The sequence below is a fragment of the Eretmochelys imbricata genome, chromosome 14 (genome assembly GCF_965152235.1).
Source record: "Eretmochelys imbricata isolate rEreImb1 chromosome 14, rEreImb1.hap1, whole genome shotgun sequence".
Classification (NCBI taxonomy): Eukaryota; Metazoa; Chordata; order Testudines; family Cheloniidae; genus Eretmochelys; species Eretmochelys imbricata.
Window position 1 is genome coordinate 27,664,875 of NC_135585.1, and position 17,731 is coordinate 27,682,605.

Genomic DNA, 17,731 nt, shown 5'->3' on the forward strand with positions numbered 1-17,731 from the left:
ATACCCCAAGCAAAGCTTTGACCCCAAAAAAGAAGAAGAACCAGAGACTCCATGAAGTCCACTGGGTACTTTCTAATGGCTACTGATTTTATGTGGAAGGTACTCAGATAACATGGTGAGGGGTGGCAGTATAGAAGCAGGAGATAGATAGATTTTCATCTTACTTATACTGGTATAAACCTGGAAGAACTCCACTGACTGAGTGGAGTTAGTGTGGATTTACCACTATACAGACAGCATTTTGCATAAAAAAAATCACACACCATATTCTTATGGGGACAATAATGTCGTCAGTTGATTGTATTTGTAAAAAACCACAGATAAAACCATGTTCATAAGAGAAACGCAGACATTTTATTCTAGTTGAATAACCTCCACCCAGTCAGTTTCCTCAGGGAAGCTTTGATTTCCTTGTTCCTTATGCTGTAGATGATCGGATTCATCACTGGCGGCAGCACGGAATAGAGAACAGCCACCACGAGATCCAGAGCTGACGGAGAGCTGGAGATGGGTTTCATGTAGGCAAAGACAACAGTGGAAAGAAACATGGAAATTACAATGAGGTGAGGAAGGCATGTGGAGAAGGTTTTATGTCGGCCCTGCTCAGAGGGGATTCTCAATACCGTGGTCAAGATCTGAACATATGTCACAATTATAAAAACAAAGCAACTTAGGGTTAAACACACACCAAATCCAATAATCCCAACTTCATTGAAGTACGAGTTAGAGCAGGCGAGCTTGAGTAGCTGGGGGATTTCACAGAAGAACTGATCCACCATGTTGCCTCCACAGAAGGTTATCGAAAACGTGTTCCCAGTATGCAATGAAGAATAGAGAATTACACTGATCCAGGCACTGGCTGCCATGTGGACACAAGCTCTCCTGTTCATTATAGTCTCATAGTGCAGTGGTTTGCAGATGGCGACATATCGATCGTACGCCATGATGGTGAGTAAGGCGAAGTCGGCTACAGCAAAGAAGATGAGGAAAAAGACTTGGGCGACACATCCAGAATAGGAAATGGACCTGTTGTTCATAACGGAATTGGTTATAGATTTGGGGATGGTGACAGAGATGGAGCCGAGGTCTAGGATGGACAAACTCATCAGGAAGAAGTACATGGGGGTGTGAAGGTGGTGGTCAAGAGCTATGGCTATGATGATGAGAAGGTTCCCTGTCAGGGCTGCCAGGTAAAGCACTAGAAACATCATGAAGTGCAAAATCTGCAGCTCTCGAACATCAGAGAATCCCAGGAGAAGGAACTCGGTCACGGTGGTTCGGTTGGACATTATCTTTCTTAGTTCATTGTGTGATGGCTGTGGAGGGAAGGAGAAGAGCAATGGTCAGGGTTATAGTGAGAGACGGAATGACACTGATTCCCCTCTCCATGATATCTCATGGTGTGAATGTCAAAGGTGCACAGCACTTGTCACTTCCATTGTCTGGAGTAGTGAGGGCTCCTCACCGCTCACAACCAGGGCACTACTCTGGTGCGTCATTACAGGAGTGTAAATTGGCATCGCTCCCTTAAAGTCACTGGAGCTGGGTCAGTTTACACCATCTGAGGATCTGGCCCAAGATGTGGCTTGATCAAATGCAGGATGAAAGATGGAACAAAGTACAAATCAAATCCAACAATCTGAGCCAAAATTATGCCCCTATTGCTATAGACAGCAGGCTCACAACTTGGCCAACTAAAATACTAAAATGCCAGCACAGTCTGATTCCCACTTAACTGAGAAACACAGCACAGAATCACCCAGCTTCCCGCCTGGCAGCTTTTCTGTGATGATTCCACCCCAACATCCCACATACCGCCTGATGCCTACTTACACGTTGATTTATGGCACCAGATCCCAGCTGCACTCCCATTGCTGGGTGATGATGGGCTGGTCGCATCGCTCAGTTGCTGCTAGGTTGTGTGGTTCCCCTCTGTGACTTTATTTCTGTGCTGTGTGAGTCAGGAGACTTCGGTTCTAGTCTTGCCTCTTTCACTTTGTGACCATGGAGCAGTCACTGCTGCCTCTCTTTCCTCCCCTTCCCTTTGTCTGTCTTGTGTACTTTGAATGTGAACTCTTTTGGGGATGGATTGTGTCTTCCTATGTGCATGTTCTGTGCACATGTTGACAGTATTTTTGTTTAGCAGGCAGCAGTGTGGGACAGAGGCTATGATGGTAGAAGTGGAGATCTGGGTTCTAGTTCCATCAACCTCCTGCCTGTCCTTGGGTAGGATAAAGAGAGACAGCCTTTGTCTGGGAGCTTCGACTCTCAGGGCTTTAGTTTAGAGAGGTTAGTATGTTTAAAACACATTCTCTGGGCGATCAACTTTGCTACTTACTCAGTTTTACCATCCTGCAGCTACTCCTTTGAAACAGACAAACACGGTTGCAATAGAGGGAATGGGGTTGGAAATTATGGTGTTATTGGACAATATTTATGTTCCCCACCCTGGTGAAAAGCTAAGTTTCCAGGTAGGAGTAGTCAGACAATTTCTACTTTATTTCAAAGGAAAATTCAGTTTTCAGTTAATATATTTTCATGGAAAGTTTCTGATATCCATAAAAATGAAAACTTTTTTTGATTATGCCTAAAAATTTTCAGGTTCGAACAGTTTTTGGCTGAAACTGTTTGGTTTTCACAACCTCAATGAAAAGTCAATTTTTTCTGGTGGAAAATAAAATCTGATCATCTCTATATATCTGCATAATTTGATAGTAAAAGTCTTCAAGAGTTCTAATTGCAATTCATATTTCTGATATTAAATTTACCCCATATATGAATACTCTAACATATTTAATTGAAATAGAAAACTTACTTTGTTGGTCTTTATTCCAATTTGCGATGCGTTTGATCCGACTGTGTTAGGAATCATTGGTCATTATCTATCTATCTATTCACCCACTGCCAGGATTGTTTGGTTCTCTCTCTCTCTCTCCTGCCCCCAACACTGTCGTATTCACCAGCTGTTGTCGCATCCTTTCGCTGGATGTCCTGAGTTGCAGGGGTCTCTCTGCAGTTCCTAGCACAGATGGGCGCTCCCTGCTTCCCTCCTAGGGCAGGCTTGGGTGAAAGGTGATGGACTAAATGGGATCAGGGACTGAAAGACAGTCCCAGCTCTCGAGCTGATCCTGGTTTGTGCCGGCTTCAAACAAGGTCACAGCCCAAGATATCCCTGCTCTGGGGCTAAATAGCTGAATCTGGTCTCCAGAGCTGTGAGCCCAGCTCTGCTCTCACCACAGGAGCAAACCATCCTGACAACCTGCCCTAGTTGACCCTAACCCCCCAGAGGAGGAACAGCACCTGCCCTGCATCTCACATGATGACAGCATCTCTTGAAGGACCTTTAGCTAAAAACAAGGCAGGGCTGGATCACAAAGGGGGTCCCCACAGGATGGCAAAATAAAACAGATATTTGTAGCACAGACAGGGGATCTACAATAGCTAAGAGCCTCTTGGCACCAGAGTCTCAGTTGGCCTGGAATAGCCTGTTCCTTCATTAACTCCACGTAGTCACCTCTAGGGGAGCAGAGATGTTTTTCTCCTGCATTGCACCAGCAGCTCTTGGGATGCAGCCACCAGAGGAACCCACAGCTCAGGCTGTCCTGGCTGCTTCAAGTTCCTCACTAAGAGACAAACACTAAAAACTAAGGACCAGGTCCTGGGCTGGTGTAAATTGATACACTTCCATTGACTTCAGAGTAGCGTGGGCTATTTATACCACTTGGGGATCTGACTCATTGACTTCCAGGGAGCTACATCCATTTACACCAACTGGGGATCTGGCCCATGACGCAGTTTCCAACCCATATCCTTTGCCTGTGAAACTAAACCAAAGAAGAGTCAAACATTCGTAACCAGTCTCCTCTTTCCTAGCTCTTTGTCCACTGGGATGAATTACAAGTATAACTTGTAAGGGTGACAGAGCGATTCATTCCCACTTGGGACAGAACTGGGGACAGTGTTGTGGAGATTTTCTGCATCTGATCTTCAACTTTTATTGGGATGAATAGCCCAAGTCTTTTCTTTCTTTCTTTCTTTCTTTCTTTCTTTCTTTCTTTCTTTCTTTCTTTCTTTCTTTCTTTCTTTCTTTCTTTCTTTCTTTCTTTCTTTCTCAGTAGTAACATTGTTTTCCTTCCGGCAGACAACATTAAAATAAAAGGCTCCTTTGGCTGCAGATGCACTGTTTAAAAATGTGTAATTTACATGAGACATTCATGTCAGAGAAACTGATGAAATACAAAGAGCCAGAGAGTAGAAATCAGCCTGAGACCTATTGGAATCAATGGTTCCGATCCTCAGCAAGTTCAAATCAGGGTAGCTCCACTGGAGTGAATGGGTCAGTGCCCCAGTTTCTGTAAATCACCTCTAGCTGCCTTGGACTCAAAGGATCCAGATCCCCAAACAGCTGTTGTGTAAATCAGCCCCAGCCCCACTGAAGTCAATTAGACCAGTTCCTCAGTGAATGTAAATTGGCAGAGTGCTATGGAACTAGGCCAGGTTACATGAGCTAAATATCAGTGCCGTGATGTCGAGTTTTTTGTTTGTTCCTGTCTCTGAGATTCTCATTGCTGAACATCACAATCCCATCTCAATGCTCCTGGAATATTCCAATAGCAGGGTTCATAGAAACCTGCAAGATGGGTACCCAACCAGTAAATGAACTGATGAATATTATTACCACCACAGCAACGCCCTTCTACTTGAGGTTGCACCATGACTACTGTCTAAAGGTCCTCCTTTCTTAAAAAAAAAAAAGAAAAGGAAAAAACAGAAGACATGCTTAGTCAGATTCTTTTGAAATTTAATGTGCCTTAGGAGGGTGCAGGGTAGGATTAGTGACCTAAATGTGGGGTCATTTGAGCCAAGGGTTCTGGAGATATGAGCCCAGTTACAACTTTCTAGGTTTGTTTATTTTGCTCAAAGCTAGAGATCAAACTATTGATGTGAGGCAGGTCAATATGGTCTCAATCTGTCTCATTTTACCCAAGGTAGTGCATGGCCCCCACTAAATCTTGGGGGACCTGAAATGAGAATGCAATTTAAGAAAGTCTGCATGTTGGATTGTGTGCTTGTGCCAATGCAGAAGGAGGGCTAGAGGATTTCCATTCCCGCCATTTCGTATGATTTAAAGCTCAGTTTCCGGAAGTGCACTAGAAGCTGAATGGTTACTCGGATAGCTTTGAAATTTGGGTGCTTTGGGCAGGCCCGGGGTAGCATTCGAGTTCCAAATTTGTTGTCATTTGACCAAGGGCTTCCAGAGTTATAAGCCCCTCCATAACTTCCAGTTTCCTTCTGCTGCCTTGTATTGTTAAACTGCGAGGTACGAATGACAGGATCAATCACAGACCTCTTTGAGATTGACGGCTGTGAATTCATCCTTCAATTAACATAACTAACAATAAGTTAACCAAAAGCCCCCACCTTAAGCTTTGTCTACACTACCAGTTTTGTCGGTCGGGATGTGAAAAAACCACCCCGACCAACAAAAGTTTGACCGACACAAGCGGTAAAGGTAGTAAGATCTGAAGGGTAGACAGGGCGGTAAAGGGAAAAGCTGTAAGGTCCATAGTGTCAACATGGCCTAACTCTGTTGAGTTACTCACTGGGTGAGTAAGAGGAGAAACAGCTCCATTTACTCAACTAGAGTTACTCTTTATTTACACCAGGCTGAGGGCGAGAAGAATGAGTCTCACTGAATCCAGTGGAATCACTCCTGGTTTCCATGGGGGGAGTGTATCCGCACCAATGACCAGTGTGGGAAAACACAGGGATGCCATTAATGTCTCTCTGTTTGAACTGGGGTAAGTCAGCTTGGAAACCCCAGCCCATGTTTATAGCTCTCTCCATTCCTAACTGTGCAACCCTGGACTAGGTCACTTCATTTCCTTCCCCACCTACATTTCCATCCATACAAATGTCCTTTGCTTGATGTGGCCACCTCTCCATGGAATGGGGAAAAAATGAAACAAAAACCTGTGAAGTGAAGAAATTTCCTTGGAGAAATTTGCTCTACTGAACACATGGCGTGCACCTCTATGACCAAAGCCTGGAACTGCTGAAGTCAGTGGGAGCATTGCTAGTGACTGCAGTGGGATCAGGACCGGGCCTTCCCTGCTATGTAAGAGCTGAGGGTTGTGTGGCTGACAGAAGAAGACTATTTCTATCAGGAAATTGCAAATTAATTTGAGATTAGCCCAGCTCAGACACTGGGCTCCTTCTTGGGATCCTCACTTCCCCAAAGCTCAGGTGAGGGGGCTTAGGATCTGAGGTTCTGGTTCCACACTAAAGCCCATCCCTACAGAACCCACCTTTACTTTGACTGGCAACAATTGGTTCCTTTGATGGCTATCACAATCTCCGTGGAGAGACCATGTAGTGAAGGGGACTGGGAGCCCGAACTACCCTCTCCCATTTTGAGATGATCTCTTCAGGTCTACGCTGGTCCATGGTCTCTGCTGAGGCTGCTCACAGGGGATTAATGCGTTCTAGTTTGGATGGATGAGATGTTTGGTGGGTGCTTTCATGATGTGTCCAAGGAGATGAGGCACAAAAACAATTTTTCATGGAGCTCAGAAGGGGAGGACACTGGGGCACTGCTCACTGGGGCTGGGTTGAATAGGTGACCTAGACATGAAAGCAGCTGCTTCATCGGTTATCTCCCAAGTCAGCATGTCCCATTCTGCACCGAAATGGCTATAGCATTCATGTGGACATGGGGTGTGAACGGAGACCTCCTCTCCTTTCATATGTCCAGTGCTGGAAGTGAAGACCAGGGACTGTCCTGCTCTCTAAAGATGCCGTTTCGGGGAACAGAGAGACAAGGTGGGTGAGGTAATATCTAGTGAGTAGAAAACAGCTCAATAGAATGGGCACCATGTATCCCGGGTACTAATTGCTGATTTCCATGGAGAGGCCCCAGGAATGGGCTTGGCCCTCTGGGGGGACCTGTAACCGACTCTGCAGCATCCTCTGTAATTAGAGCAGAAGCAAGGGGGTGTGGGTGCTGCAGAATCTGGAACAATACAGTGGACACTTGCTCCAGGACGTGAGCTATGACAGGGATTTTCAGAGTGGTTTCATGGAAACAGGTGCCCAATGCCCATTGTCTGCACAATGGGAGTTAGATGCTTAACTCTCTTAGGGTATGTCTACACTACGAAATAAGGTCGATTTTATAGAAGTCAATTTTTAGAAACTGATTTTATTCAGTCGATCGCGTATATCCCCACTAAGCGCATTAAGTTGGTGGAGTGAGTCCTCAATACCTTGGCTTGCGTCAACTTACAGAGCGGTACACTGTGGGTAGCTATCCCATAGTTCCCGCAGTCTCCGCTACCCATTGGAATTCTGGGTTAAGCTCCCAATGCCTGATGGGCATAAACACTGTCGCAAGTGATTCTGGGTACATGTCGTCAGGACCCCCCCTTCCTCCTTCCCTCCCTCTGTGAAAGCAACAGCAGACAATCGTATCACGCCTTTTTCCCTGGGTTATCCATGCAGATGCCATACCACGGCAAGCCTGGAGCCCGCTCAGCTCACCGTATGTCTCCTGGGTGCTGCTGGCAGATGCGGTACTGCATTGCTACACATCAGCAGCTCCTTGTCTTCACGGCAGATGGTGCAGTAGGACTGATAGCCGGCGTACGTCTCCTGGGTGCTCCTGGCAGACCTCGGTGAGGTCGACTGGGGCGGCTGGACAGAAATGGCGCTCCTCCTCTTAGAGCACCGAACGGGAGCCAGAGACTCCAGGTCATTCTCTTCTTTAGGTTTCGTCTCATGGAGATTCAGTCCTGCCTGGAATATCATGCGAGCTGGAGGCTTCTGCCTCAGGCTGCTCTCCCAGCCGGCAGCACCGCACAGTCGCACATACCCAGCTATAATGATTTAGACCAACTGAGAACCTCTCTCTTCACCTTTAAGAAACCTGTGTAACCCTTCTGCCAGTTGGAGTCGGCAGCAACAAGGGCCGGGTTCAATATCTAGGGGGTCCTTTTCAACAATGCAACACAACACCGGCTTGAGCCCCCAACCAGTAACCTGGGACAATTACACATCCCCCGTTGGGCGCCTCTAGAGGTAACACTTCCCCTCTCACAAGCACAGAGCCCGAGTGTAGAAAAGAAACTTTTAACAATGTAACCCTTCTGCCAGGCCGAGTTGGTAGCAGCAAGGGCCGGGTTCAGTACACAGGGGTTCCCTCTCAACAAAGCAAATGCAAAACTGGCTCAAGCCCCCACCCAGTGACCTGGGAAAATCTAACACACAACCCTGGGAGCCTCAAAGAGACAATACTTCCCCTCTCATAAACACAGAGTCTCGGTGTAGTCTCGGAAAATCTTTAATAACATGAGCTAAACGACATCAGCATTAAATTGGGAAAACACCACAACTAGGGTTCATCAACCAAACCATGAGCAAAGACCCACCCCAGAAGATTGGGCCATGTCCTTTCCCTCTGGTTCTTGACTCCAACAACCCAAACATCTCTTGAGTCCAGCAACCCAAAGATCACCCAAAGTCCAAGAACCCAAAGGCCCAGCCCCAGAGTTCAAAAGTTCATCTGCAGAGTGTTACTCCCCAGCCTGGGGTGGGGGTGTGTGTGTGTGGTAAGGGGCACCGTACATGATCCGAAGCGGACTGCCCCGCCGCTCCACAGGGCTTCGCTCCGCTCCGCTCTACCAGCCGTCCCGCGAGCCACTCTGCTCTGCTCCGTCCCACTCCACCAGCCATCCCGCAGGCAGCTCCTGCCGTCCTACTCCACTCACTGCCCAGCAATAAACATCTTCAGGCTCCCCACTACTTAACACAGTGCTCAGTAATTTTAGCTCTTTAGTGACCTCATCTTGTAGTAGTGGGAACCTCAGTGCTGATGCACCATAATCCCAAAGCAAATTCAGCTCAGCACCTGTAGTTAGACTCCTAATAGACCCAAAAGTAGCTCTGATATTTCACAGTGGAGAAAGAGGAATGTGCAATTGATGTTTCAGGCCCTCTCAAAAGGCCCACAAGACGAGGTACTAACACCTGTCCCCAACCTCTCTCAATTCACTGAGTTTTGGAACCCATGTCCCTTGTCTACCCTTGTCCCGAGTGCTACTTCGTTGATGGCGAGCCCCTTGTCACGGAGTGTGGGGGAGTCCGGGCCCTGCACCCCTCTTCCTGGGGTTCACTGTGACTCTCAGCCAGCCAGTAAAACGGAAGGTTTATTGGACAATCAGAACACAGTCTAAAACAGAGCTTGTGGGGACAACCAGGACCCCTCAGTCAAGTCCTTCTGGGGGGCAGGGAGCTTAGACCCCAGCCCTGGGGTTCCCTGTGTTCCACCACCCAGCACCAAACTGAAAACAACCCCCCCCCCACCCAGCAGTCTCTCTTCTGCAGCCTTTGTCCAGTTTCCCAGGTAGAGGTGTTACCTCCCCCGCCCCGTCCTGGCTCAGGTTACAGGCGCTCAGGTATCCCATCCCCAGTGAAACTCCCCTGCCACATTCCCAGATCAGCACTCCCCCCTCCCTGCTGCGTCACACCCCTCCGTCATAACAAAAGGCCAAGTACAGTTCCATTCTCCTTGAGTCACATAATCAAGATAATAACAATTTATTCTTCCTGCCCCAATAACAGAAACACTGGGGATCCCACAGCAGCCAAAGTGACCATTTGGGCAGCTATGGGCTCATGCTAGGCGGGGTGGGTGAGCCGATGCAAATGAGATCAGCCCCTGAAGTTCTTTTCCACAACTTGCCACACCTCACCACCAGGTGTCAGGGTGGAGCTCATCCTGACCCTGCTTACAGTAAAAAGGGGGAAAGGAACCTGGCATTAACTTGGGAAAGCACTGCAAGCAGGATTCATAACATAAACCATGAGCAAAACACCCACCCCAGAGTATGTTGGGCAGTGTCCTTTTGCCTCAGGTTCTTAAGTCCCACAGTCAAAGATTCCAGTAACGTGCCCATCCCTTCACCGCACCCCACGCACAGCTGTTGTCCTTGGTCAGTGAAGACCCAGAGTTCAGAGGTGCATCCGTGGTGTTCACCGCCCACCCTGGTGGACGGAAAGAAAGGCACCTTGCTCTCTCCGCTCTCCGGGCATTTGCTAGGCCCCTGCCTCTGCTCCGCCAGCCCTCCTGCACCTTCTGGGATGTCTTGAGGTCCTGCCACATAACACAGCTCTCAGTGATTTCAGCTGTTATTGCGGGAGCCTCACTGATAGTGCAGACTGGGCAGCCTTATGCACCAGAGACACTGTCTTAAAGCAAGACTCATGCTTAGACCTGGTTATTAGTGGCTTTAGCTCTATTGGTCTGCAACAAAACTCTCAGTTGAGTCTCAATCAGCTCTGTTATTACACAGTGGAGAGAGAAAGGGTCAAATCGTGTCCAAGAGCCCTTACGCAGTGCTCACATCAGCCGGCCAGCAGGCAGGCACACACGCACCCATAACTCCAGAGCTTTTGAGGATGTAAATTTTGGACTTAGGCACCAAAATGCTTTTGCTCATTTAGCCCTGGGCTCCTGCTCAATGGGGCTGGGTTTCGACAGGTGACTTAGAGGTGAAAGCAGCAACTTCATCTCTTATCTCCCGAGCCAGCCTGTCCCATCCTGCTCGACAATGTTTGTAGCTTCCACATGGAAATGGGGTGTGAACTGAGACCTCAGCTCCTCTCAAATGTTCAGGGGCCGAAGGCGAGGGACAGTCCTGCTCTCTCAAGTTGCCTTATTGGGGCACAATCTATTCCCAGGCCCTGCTGCAGCGTGGTGCACCCAGCATGGTGTGCCAGGGACATAACATCAGCCCAGGGATTCAGTTACTGAGAGCAACCAAAGGAATCAGACCAAGTGGGGCATCCCCTAGAAAACCCCTATGAGGAGCACAGAGCTGTGATTATCCCCAGGGGGCATTAGCAGGGGAGAGAGTAGAGAACAGCTCAGCAGAAGGGACCCAATGTATCCTGGGTGCAAAATCACTGATTTCCTTGGAGAGACCCCAGGAATGGGCTTGGCCCTCTGGAGGAACCAGTGACCGACTCTCCAGCATCCTGTGCAATTAGAGCAGACACAAGGGGCTGTGGGTGCTGCAGAATCTGGAACCGTTCAGTGAACTTTCACTGCGGGCCATGAGCTGTGACAGGGATTTTCAGAGTGGCTTCAGGGAATTATGTGCCCATCTCCCATTGACTGCACAATGGGAGTTAGGCAACTAATGTCCTTAGACCCCTTTGAATATCCCAGACTTAATATACAGAGATTTCTGTCTTGTCCCCTTGTATCCTAAGTTTCTTTGCACCACCCTAACCCTAAGCGGCCAGATGATTAGCCCAAGGTTCTGAAGTCTGACATTTTTCAGTAGTACATATAGAAGCCCAGGTGGCAGCTGTGCGATCTTCCCTCACTTTCCACTCCCCGGACGTGTGCTTCTACCCTGCCGTGGAGGGACCCTTGCTATATAGGACAGAGGATTCCTTTCTGCATACTTCTGGACCTCTCTATAGTAATGGAGCACAAGGATGCAAATCTATTTCCAGTGATGCTGATGTTTGTGTGTTGGGGACACGTCTTCTAGAAACCACACAAAGACCCCCAGTCCATTTCTTAAGGCCACCATGAAGCCATCACAAGGCACAAACTTTGATGCTTATGCCAACATAGTCACTAGCGGCCTAGCGGGGGAATGGTCCCTGTGCACCCCTAGGCAGTGATGAAGGCAAGGCTGGATGTTGAACACTGCAAAGCTCAGGGATGGATGTTTCTGTTTGGCCAATGATGAAGAGAGGGGCCATTTGTAAAATCTGACAATAGATCATTTTCCACTTGACAAAGCCCTCAGCTGGCATTTTCAAAGAGGCCTCATTTTCAAAGCTACCCAGTTACCACTGACTGTCAGCTATCCAATGAATATCAGCCTTTCTCGTGTACCCTGCTGGGACCAGATTGTTCTGCATGATCTAGAGGTGAGGTGGTCCCTATCTCAGCTGAGATGGGAGCAGCCTTATATTTTAAAACCTCAAACTCATGAGTCTTTGGTCCTGGGGTCTGTGTCTGGCTCATTTTAAAGGGACAGGGCCATTTGTAGAACCCATGTCTGGATACGGCTGCAGTTTACAAAGCCCTTCAGTGTTAGGAAGGGCTCAAAAATACGGTTTTTGGATCTGTCTTCAGTCTTCTGGGATGATATTGTTAAAGCCTCTTCGGGGATATCAGACACTCAGGGCTAGATTCACAGAAGGAATTAGGGCCTGATTTTTTTAAGGTATTTAAGCATCTAGTAGGACTTTCAAAACACCCTTTGATTTCAATTGGATTTAGGTACCTAAATGCTTTTGAAAATCCCACCAGGCACCTAAATACCTTTAAAAATCTTGCCTTTAGGTATTCTAACGATGAGCATTGCAGCACCTAACATTTAGGCACTTAGAAAATCCCCATGATACCTAAAGCCTGTGTTTGGAGCCCAGGCTCCCTGTTCTATGAATGGGGAGAGGTAAACACCTAAATGGGATCCACAGTTGCCAGCATGCGGTGGGGAGGTGCCTAACCTGACCACTGGGAGATGATGACTAGACTCGGGTGTGCCAAGCTCCACCCCCTCACAGAGATAGTTGCCTATGTCGACCTGTTGGATGGCGCCTATCCCTGCTTGTGATGCATACCTGGGAACCCTCTCCTTGGGTCAGGCCCCTCCGGTGTTTTGTGTGAGAAGGAGAAGGCCCTCCTGTTTAACTTTTAGCCCAGTGGTTAGGGTACTTACCTGGCCATGGGGAAACCCCCAGTTCAAGTCCCCCCTCTGCCTATGAAGGAGAAGGGATCTGAACGGGGATCTGCCACCTTTTGGGTGAGTATCCTAATCACTTGGTTGTGGGATATTCCCATGTGGGGCTCCCTCAACCTCTCCTGTTCAAGCTGTTCCACTTTGGATTAAATCATTAAAGAATCATTGGGTCAAAGAGGGAGAGAGAGCACATGAGAATTACCCTGTAGCCTGGTGGTCAAAGCACTCACCTGGGAGACCCCGTGTCCAGACCCCCTGCTCCAATAACTCTTTAATTATTTTTCCAGACTGGAACAGCTTCAACTGGAGTGACTGTGGGAGCCTCACATCAGAATACCCCTAACACTGATGACATGGACAGTGGCACAGCGTCCTTTCTCTGTGCAAGTCCTTGTCAATGTTGATCTCTCTCTCTCTACTCCATTCATCGGTGTGGTGCCGAAAGTCACTGAATCTTCCGACTTGTCTGTGATACTTCCAAGCAAACCAGAGTATGTTAAAAATATATCCGGTCAAAACAGATCAAAGTTCAAACACTAACTGCGTTAGGATGAGCTGTTTGTAAATGAGCGATGGAGTAAGATATAGTCATACAAAATCTTTGTGAAATAATGTGTAATAAGGAGTACTTATAAGAAAATCATGATCTGGACATAGACAATCATTAGCAGGAAAAGAAGCACAGTAATTTGCACAATAATTTCCATAGATTATTCATTATCTAGTGTGACAGGGTCGAGCCAGATGGCTACAGGAGAGTAGTAGAAGGCAGATATATTAGCCCCAGGTTAAGTAGGTCCCTTTCCCCTGGGTAAGGTAACAGGGAAGGTACCAGAACAATCAGGAACCTTCTGGAGACAATTAAGACAGACAGGCTGATTGGCTGCAGGTGTTCTAATCAAGAAGCTGCTAGAATCAATTAAGGCAGGCTAATCAGGGCACCTGGGTTTCAAAAGAAGCTCACTTCAGTTTGTGGTGCACGTGTAAGGAGCTGGGAGCAAGAGGCGCTAGGAGTGAGAATGTGGACTGTGGGAGGACTGAGGAATACAAGCATTATCAGACACCAGGAGGAAGGTCCTATGGTGAGGATAAAGAAGGTGTTGGGAGGAGGCCATGGGGAAGTAGCCCAGGGAGTTGTAGCTGTCGCACAGCTGTTCCAGGAGGCACTCTAGACAGCTGCATTCCACAGGGCCCTGGAGTCGAGGGTGAGCCCGGGTTCCCCCCAAACCTCCCAACTCCTAGTCAGACACAGGAGGAGTTGCCCTGGACTGTGGGTTCATGAAAACGGCCAAACTGAGGGCTGCCATGAAGCTCAAAGGCAAACAAATCCGCTAATAAGCGCAAGACCCACCAAGGTAGAGGAGAAACTTTGTCACACTAGCTAGCTAGCTCATGTAATTTACAATCAAATAGAAATCTATCATTATCACTCAATGAGATTGTGGGTTAGGACAAGGAATGGTCCTGTCTGTCTGTCTCTCTGGCTAATCACATACTCTGCTTTTGTCTGTCATATATGAAGTGTACACAACCATGCACAAAGATGATATTCTAATACTACTAACAGGCCAACTTCTGAGATCCTTTCTCAGCTTGGGTGTGAGTACATCTACACGGGAAGGCGTATGGAACACCAGATCAGTGCACGTGATGGCACTTGTCCACTTACACCAGGGCTAGAACAAAATGACCCCAGACAAGAAGACAAGAAGACCCCAGACACCAGTGTTCATGTCACTTACTTTAAAACAGTCTTTCCACCATAGCAAGAATGACACTGTTTTTACATCCCCACAACAGAACGGATGTGGACAAATTGGAGAGAGTCCATTGGAGAGCAACGAAAATGATTAGTGGGCTGGGGCACATGACTTATGAGGAAAGACTGAGGGAACTGGGGTTATTTAGTCTGCAGAAGAGAAGAGAGAGGGGGGATTTGATAGCAGCCTTCAACGAGCTGAAGGGGTGTTGCAAAGAGGATGGAGCTAGGCTGTTCTCAGTGGTGGCAGATGACAGAACAAGGAGCAGTGGTCTCAAGTTACAGTGGGGGAGGTAGAGGTGGGATATTAGGAAACACTATTTCACTAGGAGGGTTACGTGAGAAGGTGGTGGAATCTCCATCCTTAGAGGTTTTTAAGGCCTGGCTTGACAAAGCCTTGACTGGGGTGATTTAGTCGGCGTTGGTCCTGCTTTGAGCAGGAGATTGGACTAGATGACCTCCTGAGGTCTCTTCCAACCCTAATATTCTATGATGCTATACTCATTTAGGTTAAAATAATAAAAAGATGCCTTACATATTGTCAAGATTCCTTTCCCACTCTGAACTCTAGGGTACAGATGTGGGGACCTGCATGAAAGACCCCCTAAGCTTATTCTTACCAGCTTAGGTTAAAAACTTCCTCATGGTACAAACTTTGCCTTTGTCCTTGAACCCTATGCTGCCACCACCAAGCGTGATACACAAAGAAGAGGGAAAGAGCCCACTTGGAGAAGTCTTCCCCCAAAATATCCCCCCAAGCCCTACACACCCTTTCCTGGGAAAGGCTTGATTAAAATCCTCACCAATTTATACAGGTGAACACAGACCCAAACCCTTGGATCTTAAGAACAAAGAAAAAGAAATCAGGATCTTAAAAGAAGAATTTTAATGAAAGAAAAGGTAAAAGAATGACCTCTCTAAAAATCAGGATAGTAAATACCTTACAGGGTAATCAGATTCAAAACATAGAGCATCCCTCTAGGCAAAACCTTAAGTTACAAAAAGACACAAAACCAGGAATATACATTCCATTCAGCACAGCTATTTTACCAGCCATTAAACAAAAGAAATCTAATGCATTTCTAGCTAGATTACTTACTAACTTTTTACAGGAGTTCTGAGCTGCATTCCTGATCTCTTCCTGGCAAAACATCACAAAGACAGACATACCCTTTGTTCCCTCCACCCTCCAGCTTTGAAAGTATCTTGTCTCCTCATTGGTCATTTTGGTCAGGTGCCAGCGAGGTGATCTTAGCTTCTTAACCCTTTACAGGTGAAAGGGTTTTGCCTCTGGCCAGGAGGGATTTTATAGCACTGTGGAGAAAAAGGTGGTTACCCTTCCCTTTATATTTATGACACATATCATTAATAATACAATAATATCCCAACAATCTACACATAATCATGTCAGTAGGAACTAAGCCATGCATAATCCTCTTTTGCACACTTTTGTCATTGTGGGGAGCAAACCTTTAGTTCGCTCAGAAAACCCCATCAAAGAGATGACATATGGATACTCCCAAGAAGGGACAAACATTGAAAATCCCATCTCACCAAACACTCACCATCTTCTCAGGCCTTTCCACCTCCAAAACCTCCTAAAACAAACAAACAAACCAAACCACCAATCCACCAGTTAGGCAAAAATAAGCTAAAAATCTGACAAACAAACAAACAAAAAACACAAAAAACAAATGCATCGATACCTCCATCTGAGTTTTTATCCCAAAATATAAGAAGAGCCAAAGACCTCACCAGGGACTCTGCTATGACTACTGATTTTATAGGCAAGGGTCTCAGGTAGTATGGTGATCGGTAGCAGTATATGATATATTCCAATCTTATTTACATTGGTGTAAACCTATAGAAACTCCTTTTTTTCCTGAGTCATGTTTGTCTGTATCTGTACTAGTGCAAATACCCAATTCCGCATAAACAGAGTGCACAGTATTTTCTTATGGAGGCAATAATGTCATCAGATTTTATTTATAAAGAAATACAGAATGAAATTGCTACCGAAGGAGACATATGGACATTTTGTTCTTAGTGAATAACCTCCAACCAATCTGTTTACTCAGTGCACCTTTGATCTCTTTGTTTCTCATGCTGTAGATGATCGAATTCATCATTGGTGGCAACACAGAATAGAGAACAGCCACTATGAGATTCAGACGTGAGGTTGAGCTGGAGGTGGGTTTCAGGTAGGCAAAGGCAGCAGTACTAAAGAACAAAGACACCACGGTGAGGTGAGGGAGGCAGGTGGAGAAGGCTTTATGCTCACCCTGCTTAGAGGGGATTCTCAGCACTGCTTTGAAGATCTGAACATATGACACAATGATGAAAAGAAAGCAGCTTAAGCCTAAGAATGAACTAAAGATGAGAAACCCAACTTCAAGGAGGTACAAGTCAGAGCAGGCGAGATTGAGGAGCTGGGGGATTTCACAGAAGAACTGATCCACCGCGTTGCCTTCACAGAAGGAGATTTCAAACGTGATCCCAGTGTGCAGTGCAGAGGAGAGAATACCAGTGATCCAGGCACTGGCTGCCATTTGGACACATGCTGTCCTGTTCATCACTGTCTCATACTGCAGTGGTTGGCAGATGGCGACGTATCGGTCGTACGCCATGATGGTCAGTAAGGCAAAATCTGCTGAAGCGAAGAAGAAGAAGAGAAAGACTTGGGCAACACATCCAGAATAAGAAATCGATCTGGTGTTCGTGAGGGAACTGGCCATGGATTTGGGGATGGTGACAGAGATGGAGCCGAGGTCTAGGATGGACAGATTCATCAGGAAGAAGTACATGGGGGTGTGAAGGTGGCGGTCAAGGGCTATGGCTGTGACGATGAGAAGGTTCCCCAGCAGGGATATCAGGTAAAGCAGTAGAAACACCACAAAGTGTAAAATCTGCAGCTCCCGAATGTCAGAGAATCCCAGGAGAAGGAACTCGGTCACGGCAGTTTGGTTGGACATTTTCTTCCGCAGTACACTGTGCAATGTCTGTGGAGGGAATGAGAAAGACAATGGTCAGGATTAGAGCGACAGAGGGAATGGCCCTGATTCCCCTTTCCCTAATATCTCATTCTATGAATGTCAAAGGTGCGCAGAACTCATCACTTACAATGAGTAGGTGTTGTTAGTGCTCCTCGCCTCTGACAATCAATGAGTCACGTTACCACACTAGTGTAAATTAGGTCAGCTCCTTTAAA

General features: G+C 47.0%; 2 protein-coding genes across 2 annotated transcripts; both read right to left on the minus strand.

Annotated features, from left to right (window-relative positions):
• Positions 1-359: 359 nt before the first annotated feature.
• Positions 360-1,289, minus strand: LOC144275299 (olfactory receptor 14A16-like). The gene has a single exon (XM_077834507.1). It carries the CDS (start codon positions 1,287-1,289, stop codon positions 360-362), a length of 930 nt encoding a protein of 309 aa, XP_077690633.1.
• A 15,246-nt stretch (positions 1,290-16,535) lies between these two features.
• On the minus strand, positions 16,536-17,495 carry LOC144274457 (olfactory receptor 14A16-like). The gene has a single exon (XM_077833296.1). It carries the CDS (start codon positions 17,493-17,495, stop codon positions 16,536-16,538), a length of 960 nt encoding a protein of 319 aa, XP_077689422.1.
• Between the last annotated feature and the right edge of the window lie 236 nt (positions 17,496-17,731).